The 7,894-nt window shown below is 60.5% G+C and overlaps 6 protein-coding genes across 6 annotated transcripts in view; 3 read left to right on the top strand and 3 right to left on the bottom strand.

Moving 5' to 3' along the window:
* Nucleotides 1–1,176, top strand: part of SDRG_10206 (hypothetical protein) — a gene marked incomplete at its 3' end in the record, with an annotated part of 1,695 nt that extends 519 nt beyond the window's left edge. Inside the window, exon 2 of the mRNA XM_008616186.1 lies at nt 76–1,176. Coding sequence (XP_008614408.1) covers nt 76–1,176 — 1,101 coding nt within the window. The remainder of the gene's footprint in view (nt 1–75) is intronic.
* SDRG_10205 (hypothetical protein) lies at nt 1,175–2,748 on the bottom strand. Its single transcript, XM_008616185.1, has 7 exons — nt 2,400–2,748; nt 2,233–2,355; nt 1,952–2,185; nt 1,757–1,909; nt 1,612–1,713; nt 1,438–1,566; nt 1,175–1,385 (listed from the first exon to the last, which is right to left on the bottom strand). Exons 1-7 carry the CDS (start codon nt 2,724–2,726, stop codon nt 1,236–1,238), a joined length of 1,218 nt encoding a protein of 405 aa, XP_008614407.1. The 5' UTR covers nt 2,727–2,748; the 3' UTR covers nt 1,175–1,235.
* Nucleotides 2,749–3,483: 735 nt separating this feature from the next.
* Nucleotides 3,484–4,549, top strand: SDRG_10204 (hypothetical protein). Its single transcript, XM_008616184.1, has 3 exons — nt 3,484–3,683; nt 3,727–3,962; nt 4,006–4,549. The coding sequence occupies exons 1-3, from the start codon at nt 3,514–3,516 to the stop codon at nt 4,422–4,424; spliced, it is 825 nt and encodes a 274-aa protein (XP_008614406.1). The 5' UTR covers nt 3,484–3,513; the 3' UTR covers nt 4,425–4,549.
* SDRG_10203 (hypothetical protein) lies at nt 4,520–5,003 on the bottom strand. Its single transcript, XM_008616183.1, has 2 exons — nt 4,850–5,003; nt 4,520–4,800 (listed from the first exon to the last, which is right to left on the bottom strand). Exons 1-2 carry the CDS (start codon nt 4,959–4,961, stop codon nt 4,682–4,684), a joined length of 231 nt encoding a protein of 76 aa, XP_008614405.1. The 5' UTR covers nt 4,962–5,003; the 3' UTR covers nt 4,520–4,681.
* A 52-nt stretch (nt 5,004–5,055) lies between these two features.
* Nucleotides 5,056–7,086, top strand: SDRG_10202 (hypothetical protein; the record flags this gene model as incomplete). The annotated part of the gene is made up of 8 exons (XM_008616182.1): nt 5,056–5,369; nt 5,419–5,588; nt 5,636–5,862; nt 5,907–6,104; nt 6,152–6,560; nt 6,613–6,758; nt 6,801–6,863; nt 6,907–7,086. 8 exons carry the CDS (start codon nt 5,056–5,058, stop codon nt 7,084–7,086), a joined length of 1,707 nt encoding a protein of 568 aa, XP_008614404.1.
* Nucleotides 7,064–7,657, bottom strand: SDRG_10201 (hypothetical protein). The gene has a single exon (XM_008616181.1). The coding sequence runs from the start codon at nt 7,629–7,631 to the stop codon at nt 7,155–7,157; it is 477 nt and encodes a 158-aa protein (XP_008614403.1). The 5' UTR covers nt 7,632–7,657; the 3' UTR covers nt 7,064–7,154.
* Nucleotides 7,658–7,894: the final 237 nt, after the last annotated feature.

Below are 7,894 nucleotides of genomic sequence, written 5' to 3'. Positions count from 1 at the left end.
CTCCTCGGCCTCGCAACCATCTCGTACGTCGTCGCGGACGTGCCCGCCGACGCACTCGTCGTCTCGATCGCGCAGCGGGAGCCAATGGCGACGCGTGGGCGCATGCAGTCGCTCGTGTACATGACACGGACGCTGGCGTCGGCAGTCGCGGCCGCGGTCGTCGGCGTCGGGTTGAACTCGAACCACTTTGCCGGCAACTATTCGTGGGACATGGGCGTCAACACGATCTTCGTCCTTCTAGCACTCGTGCCGTGTGCGATCATGCTGCCCATCACCGCGTTCTTTGTCGTCGACGAGACGCACCCGGACCACGAGCACCACGAGCACGACCGTGTGACGTTTGCCGACTACTTAGCGCAGTGCTGGGCGCTCGTCCAGAAGCGCGTGACGTGGCAAGTGATGCTCTTCAACTTTCTCTTCAACTTTTTCAACGCTGGCATGGCGTCGACGGCCGCGCCGTACGTCATGCTGCACTGGGCGCACGTCGAAAACCTCAACAGCCAGCTCGTTACGATCGGCGGCAACCTCCTCTTTGCCGGCGCGCTCGCCGTCATGGGCCGCTTCGGGACCATGTGGAACTGGCATATCGTCTTATTGCTCACGACGCTCAGTGCCAACGGCATTGACGCCATCGTGCAGTTTGCGACCATCTACAATGTGGTCCGCAACCAGTGGTTCTACCTCGGCGTGCCCCTGACCGAGAACCTCCCGTACGCGATGCAGTTTATCGTCTCTTCGTTTCTCATTGTCGAGCTCGCCGACATTGGCAACGAAGGCGTCTTGTACGGGCTCATGACGACCGTCTCGAACCTCCCGGCGTCCTTTGGCCCGGTCGTCGCCAACGCCATTTTTGCGCACTTTGACGTTGACGAAGCTGCGATCGTGGCCGACTCGGACCACGTCCGGCACCAAGTCGCTTCGACGTATGCAATTTACTATGGCACAACGCTCCTTGCGTGCGCAAGCGTCGCGCTTTTGCCCAACCAAAAGCCCGCCCTCCACCGCCTCCAGATGCTGGACCGCGCGCCGTACCCATATGTGGGTGGTGGCATCCTCCTCTTGTGTGCAGTCGTGCTTGTCTACTCGATCGCAGCGAGCCTCCTCTCGATGTTTGACGCGACGAGCTGCCTCGTCATCGCCGGTGGGAAAGGCTGCATGCCGCGCCCGTTCAAGTAGCCGAATAGAGATATTAGAAGTAGTATGTGTATAGAGTTTGTGTTGTTCGTCTGGCGTCTCTAGTCGCCGTGGGCCGTAAGCTCGGAAAAACCGAGCACAAGGAGACCGCAAATGTCGTCGGTCACGGCTTCAATGTCCAACGTCCGATCGTCCGCGACCAGCGAGAGGTACCGGCCCGCCTTGCTCGAGTCGCCCGAGCGTTTAAACACCTATAATAATTAGGAACAAAAATTCAACAAAAAATAGATAAAATATACAAACCTCGGTTTTCATGCCCTGGACAATCTCAATGACATCGGTGAGTGCAATGCTTTGGTCCAGCTTGGGCTTGAGCTCCTTCTTGTCGGGTTTTTGCCAAAACAGCCGCTTCAACTCGACGTCGGCAAACAGCTAGCGATACCTCGATGTAGGGCTAGGTGCAGCACACAGGCGTACCGTCCGCGTATGCGGCGCGCCGCGTCGTCCGTGCTTGATGACGTCAAAGCCAGATATGAGCATCGTCTTGAAGCGCTCCATCTCGACAAGCTTGGCCGTGTCCTACGCACAGTATCAAACTATCGAAATAAGAAATCAGACAAACCGCTTTGAGGTGATTGTTGTCGACACACAATGGCGCGTGCAGCTCGAGACCCATGCGCTGGATCTCGGCATCGATCTTGTTGGCGCGCGTCGTCTCGGCGCGAAGGCTCACGCGAACCTTTGGTGGACTCACCTCCGACTCTTCGGGCTCCAGCTACCGGTCGCTTAGCCACGCGCACGCCATGAAAAGACTTACCTTTTTCACTGACAGCGGCGCCTGCACCGAGAGCTGGTTGGACACCTCGGAGCGCTTGGCCTGCACCTTGCTCACGGAGTGAAGAATGTCGGCGGCCTCGGCGGCCACATCGCGCATCGGGCGGTCCGCATCAATGTCGTACGCGATGTTGGTGAACGCGCGGTTCGTCGCGGCGCCGTACTGCGCATACGCTTGGATCCGCGCCGGAATCTTCTCGCTCTGGTCGTCGTCGCGCTACACCCAACGGCGCTGTAGCTACAGTCATATCGCTCGAGACGTACGTGCAGCAGGCGCGCGGCGACGTTCGCGTCCGTGGGCACCTGGTACGTGGCGTGGTAGATGTCGCCCGTCGTCGGGTCAACGCGGCGCCCGCACAGCCGCGTGTGGATCTCGTCTTGCGGCAGCTAATCCAGGCACATAAGCACAACATGTGGGAGCATGATGATACCTCGAGGAGCAAGACGACGTTGGGCGAGACACCGCGCTGCTTGAGAAGACGCGTTTGCTCGGGCGTCCGCGGAAAGCCGTCGAGGATGTAGCCGTGCGGTGCGTGCAGCGCGCGGTCAGCAATCATGTCGACAACGATGTCGTCGGGGACGAGCGTCTTGGCCGCGATGCATTTTTTCGCCGCCTTGCCGAGCTCGGTCCGCTGCTTGATGTGGTCGCGGAGAATGTCGCCGGTCGCGAGGTGCGTGAGGTGGAGCGACGCTGCGAGCGCCTTGGAGAGCGTCGTCTTGCCCGCGCCCGGCGGACCGTTCACGTACGCCTGGATCATCGGATATCTCGTCGCCAAAGCGTTACTCAAAGTGGTTTCATTTTGAGTTTGGTCGTGTTTTACTGGCGCCATTTCCTAAAGTCGACTTGTCGACAACAAAAGCCGGTGGCCCCACGCCGGTAGGTAGTTGTCTTGGTACTCGAACGATCCCGGCGTCGATCGTCCCGAGGTCGTTGCTACTGTCGAGAGTCGGCCGCGACGTTTCGTTTTGAGATTGAGCTCGGTGCCAGCATGGTCAACGATGTTGGATTGGCTAAAATTATTTGAATGCGCCAATGAAACAAATGTAATAAATTATAATGCTCTGAATTTCAGCCAATCCGAGTTGATGCGAGTCTACCACTCGGCCGGGGCCGATTCCAGCGGGCTGCGATGCCAAAAGTCGACTTGAAAATGGAATCGCTCATTCTTGGCACAGTGATAGACAACACTTTGGGGAGTTCGACATGCTACGTTGCGTCGCCGTTGGAGGTGTAGAGCCCGAGAAAAAGTGGTTGAAAGTTGCAGGCAGAGACTAAGGTTCAGATCGTAGTCATAAAGGACACTGCATTCGTAGTGAATGGAGCCCATCGACTAGGGGAGCATTGCCCGTCGTGCAGTTCTAGTATGATGTCTTCTTGCATCTCATAGCACATCACACTGGCGACGACCCAAGCTTGCTGGCGTCGCAAGATCCGTTCCGAGCTTGGAGGTTGGCTCGAAAATGCACCAATCAAGGGTGGGAATGCAGTATTTCAGCCAATGGTCTTTCAGCAAAGCGGTCGGCAGCACTTGCCAATTTTGCACGATGGCCACGACGCGCGCCGCCCGTGCGTGGGCACCATCGCACTACCTCAAGTTTGAGTCTAGCCGCCTCCAGCCCGCTCTCGACTTGCTCCAGCGCATCCACGCACCCAACGATGTAGCTTCGATTGTCGACTTGGGCTGCGGCACGGGCAACATCACGCCCTTCATGCGGTATCATTTGCATCGCGAGCGGACGCTCATGATGCGGCTATAGCGAGCGCTGGCCCCACGCACGCATTCATTGTGTCGACTCGTCGAACGACATGCTTGCGTCCGCCCGTACCGCGCACGCCGGCGTCGTCGACAACGTCGAGTACACGCAGGCCGACTTTGAAAGTTTCTCGGTTGACGAGCCCGTCGACGTTATCTTCTCGAACGCGGCGCTGCATTGGGTCTCGTACGACGTACACAAGGTCCTCCTGCCACGGCTCTTTTCGCTCCTCAAGCCAGGTACAGTCCACCCGCATTCACCTGGCGCGATCGATGTTCCCAGGCGGCGTCTTGGCCTTTCAGATGCCCGACACCCGCGCCCAAGCCAGCCACGCGCTCATGCCCAAAGCCGCGTGTGCAGTCGGCGTCGATGTATCGGGCGTGCGATGGGTGACAACCGAGCAAGACACGTCGACTTACTACCGCCTCTTTGCCGCCATCAACCGCCCAGAAGCCATCCATTTGTGGATCACCGAGTACACGCAGGTGCTAGCTACGACCAAGCAGCAGCATCCGGTCGTCGATTTTGTGGCGTCAACGGGCCTCGGGCCGTACGTCAATGCCATTTCCGAGGCTGCCACGCGCGAGGCCTTTCTGCAAGCGTATGCGTCGCGGATTGCGGCGGCGTATCCCATCGAGGCCGACGGCTGCGTGCTCTTCCCGTTCAAGCGCTTCTTCTGCGTCGTTCAGCGAGACGGCTAGATGCACCAAGCGTGAAGTAGCTTCCGTGCCACAGCCAGCGCGGCAGAGAGCGGCGACATCGCGGTCCAATCTCGCCGTACAACTCGAATGCAACGACGCTTGGTGGAATCTGTTTGCATTTGGAATGGTTGAAGTGCTAGTAGTGTCGAGAGGTGGTGCGGCGTGTCGTCCTTGGCTGCACTGCTGGCCTGGCGTATGCGCTCGGCAAGGTGAACCCGCCCTTGGGCGAGCGCCGGACGCAGCGTAAAAGGATCGGCTTATGGCGTCGCAGGCACGCTAGAGAAGCCGCCCGACGTCTCGGACGCGCTTTGTATTCTGGCGACGCCGTTCGCGATCGCAAAGACGGCGTGCCAGTTCTCCATGATGCGCAAGGCTTCTACGACGATGTTGACAGCGTTAGCCAGCGGTCGCCGGGGCGCACGTACTCTCGTTCTCTTCTTGGATCGCGTCAAACTGCTCGCGCGCGCTCTCGAGGTACGCGACGAGGTCCCGCGATGAGTCGCGGAGCGCCTCCAGCCGTGCCAGCTCGGCCTCCATGCTCCTGTGCGAAAATATGCGTCCGGATACAGCAGAACCGTGGGATTCTATTTTACACAAAACACACGCGGTGTTGGAATCCGAACCAGTGAGCATGCAGGCCACACCGCAGAAGCAGTGGGTCGAGCTTCAGCTGCTCTGCCGGGGCCACGCCGGGAAGAACCGCATCCTCCAGAGCCTCCTCACTTTCTACACGAAGGCGCTGCCTGCGCTGCAGCAGCAGCCGCTACCCGTCGTACCGGACGCGACGCTCAGCATCCCGCGCCTCCTCGACATTGTCCAGCTCTACGAAGAGGTCGTCGCGCGTGGCGGCGCCGCCCGCGTCTCGGAACAGAACCTCTGGTCCAGCGTAGCCACATCGATGAAGCTCAAGGTGACGGCGCCGGCACTCCAGCAGCTTTACGCCACGTATGTCGTCGTCATTGCCGAACGGTGTTGCAGGTGCGACGATGCGTAGGTGGCTCGGGTCGTTTGAGCTGCAACAAGTGCATGGCAAGGCTGTGCACCGGCCGACGGCGCTCGAGACGATTGCGACGCATCCCGAGATTCAAGCAACAACGAGCATTCGCTACACGCCGCTGCCCATGGTCACCAAGCGCCTCAAGACGCATCGACAACAACTCACAGGTACAACGCACGCGAGTCTTGACGACAATCCTGACGCGCCGACGTAGATTTGGGCTTGCTTCACCGCCTCGTGCTCGCGCTCGACTCGACGCTGCCCGACCACATTGCATGGGCCTTGAACCAGCTCACCGTGCTCTCGTACGGCCACGCGTCCGACGCGGACTGCGACATCCACTTTGACCACGCGCCCGGGCTCCTCGACGCGCTCTGCCGACAGCTCCCGCCGACACCGGATGCATCCTCGCCAGCGTCGGTCCTGCTCTTTGCGGCCACGGTACGCCTCTGGCCATGACGATCAACCGCATTACTTGGCTGTAGGACCAGCGCGATGCGGCCCAGCAGCAGGAGCATGGCCTGCGAGTGCTCAATATCGTGCGCAACCTCAGCATGGTGCGCGAGAATGAAGCGCCGCTGGCAGCGCACACGACGCTCCGCACCTGGCTCTTCGCCACCCTCAAGAGCGCTTCGGACGACAGTGACGATACGGTCGCCTATGCCATGGACATTCTCGTCCAGGTAGACGCTCAGCTCCATATGAGCTCAGCAACGATGGCGACGTGTAGATGGCCCACGCCGTGAGCATGCGCGCGGGCGAGTGGGACGTGATCTTGCGGCCGCTCACGGCGTCGATCCCGCGCCGGTCCCGCGTGCTCCAGTCGCTCGACATTCTCGCCACGAGCCTCGGTGACGCCAAGCGCGTCACGAGCGTCGTCGGCCACGCGCGGTTCCCATTGGCGCTACCGAGCATCGTGGCGCTATTGAGCCGCCGCCGGCAAGACGGGCATCTCGACGAAGATGACGACGACACGGCGGGGCTCTATGACGACGACGACGATGACGATGACATGGACGACGGCATGGACGGGCATGCCGCCACGCTGCAAGAAGAGCTCGGCTACGACGTCGGGCTGCTCCCGTCCCTCGCGTCGACGAGCCGCGACCTCGACGCCTCGCTGTCGCCCACGCGCGCTGGTTCGGCCTATCTCCGGTCCACATGGCAAAGGACAGTATTGTGCATCTCTAGGTGACCGCGTCGGGGCCAACATGGGCATGGTCTTCGTCTCGCGCCAAGCCGGCGCGACGCCCGATGCGAAGAAGGCCGACTTTCAAGTCCGGGATCTGGCGCTCCAGGTGCTCTACTACGTCGCGTCGGCCAACGATGCGATGCGGGTACGCGACCCCTGTGGCGAACGGCTGTGCTAATGGTCGTAGCTGTGGATTGCGCGCCAGCCGGACGCCATGGACAAGGTCGGGGCGCTCGTCGCCAGTGGCCGGGTACGTCAACGTTGGCGGTCGCCGTGGCTCATGACTAGCATAGGCCGAGACAGCGCGGCTGGCGGTCGGGCTTCTCTCGCAGCTGTCGCTCCACGCGGGCACGTGGCCGTACTTGATGGCCCTCGAGCCACTGCTCTTGCGCGTCGCGACCAGCGATGCGAGCCTCTCGGAACTTGTCGTCAACGTCATGGCGGACGTGTACGGGATGAATGCGTTGCCGTAATTGTCGCGGCTAATGATCGTGTCTTGTCGTGTCGTGGTCTGTATTAGTAGTGTGTCTATGCTAGTGCTTTAGAAGCCGAGGCCCGTAAAGTATTGCTTGATTTGGTGCGAGTAGTCGCCGACGACTTCCAAGCGGCCCGGGCGCGACAGCACGGGCGAGCCGTCGCATACTGTGGAGAGTTCCTGCTGCAACTCGGCCTCGTCGCCGTCAAAGCGGCGCACGATCGTGATGATGCGCGTGCGGCCGTTGCGGTAGTCGCGGTACACGGGCAGCTGCAGGCCCGTCGACGTGCGCTTGACCGTGAACGGCAGGCCCTCGACCGGGCCCTCGGCACGCGCCGGCGACCAGCCGTTGAAGCTCACCTTCTCCGGCACATACGTCGGCTCGTACTTCAAGGTCCGAACGACCTCGGGCGTCGGGTTCTCGGCCTCCTTGCGCGCCAGCTTGCGTAGCGTGGCCGGGTGCTTGAGCTTGCGGTTGATCTGGCGCTGGCTGGCCACGCGCAGCGGCGCCACGGCGCCGATGAGAGCAAGGCGAGGAAACATCGGCCTCAAAAATGGATGAATGGTCGGCAACCAAATATTGGCCCGATCCACCTCGATATAGGAACATTACCGACCTCTCACACTAAATATATTGGCATCGAATGTCACAGGTTTTCAACATGCAACTTAACACGACATTCAACTTTGAAACGTGGTGCTCGGTCTTGACTTTGCACATCATTGCTGTAGTTAGTTGGGTCATCGATGAACGGAGACACGACGCAAGGTGCAACCGTTGGGACAAGATCGGCGTCGACGAGCAC

The sequence above is a fragment of the Saprolegnia diclina genome (genome assembly GCF_000281045.1).
Source record: "Saprolegnia diclina VS20 unplaced genomic scaffold supercont1.34, whole genome shotgun sequence".
NCBI classification, from domain to species: Eukaryota; Oomycota; class Saprolegniomycetes; order Saprolegniales; family Saprolegniaceae; genus Saprolegnia; species Saprolegnia diclina.
The sequence above is the reverse complement of the archived record's forward strand: the minus strand, read 5'-3'. Positions and strand labels throughout refer to the sequence as shown.

What these genes read in the sequence shown, in the direction of transcription:
- SDRG_10203 (XM_008616183.1), bottom strand. Translation starts at nt 4,961, where the DNA reads ATGGAGGCCGAGCTGGCACGGCTGGAGGCGCTCCGCGACTCATCGCGG. An exon ending in GATCCAAGAAGAGAACGAGA is followed by an intron (nt 4,801 to 4,849) that starts GTACGTGCGCCC and finishes ACATCGTCGTAG; the next exon opens with AAGCCTTGCGCATCATGGAG.
- SDRG_10205 (XM_008616185.1), bottom strand. Translation starts at nt 2,726, where the DNA reads ATGATCCAGGCGTACGTGAACGGTCCGCCGGGCGCGGGCAAGACGACG. An exon ending in ACGTCGTCTTGCTCCTCGAG is followed by an intron (nt 2,356 to 2,399) that starts GTATCATCATGC and finishes TGCCTGGATTAG; the next exon opens with CTGCCGCAAGACGAGATCCA. An exon ending in CGCCGCTGTCAGTGAAAAAG is followed by an intron (nt 1,910 to 1,951) that starts GTAAGTCTTTTC and finishes AGCGACCGGTAG; the next exon opens with CTGGAGCCCGAAGAGTCGGA.
- SDRG_10201 (XM_008616181.1), bottom strand. Translation starts at nt 7,631, where the DNA reads ATGTTTCCTCGCCTTGCTCTCATCGGCGCCGTGGCGCCGCTGCGCGTG.
- SDRG_10204 (XM_008616184.1), top strand. Translation starts at nt 3,514, where the DNA reads ATGGCCACGACGCGCGCCGCCCGTGCGTGGGCACCATCGCACTACCTC. An exon ending in AACATCACGCCCTTCATGCG is followed by an intron (nt 3,684 to 3,726) that starts GTATCATTTGCA and finishes ATGCGGCTATAG; the next exon opens with CGAGCGCTGGCCCCACGCAC. An exon ending in CTTTTCGCTCCTCAAGCCAG is followed by an intron (nt 3,963 to 4,005) that starts GTACAGTCCACC and finishes CGATGTTCCCAG; the next exon opens with GCGGCGTCTTGGCCTTTCAG.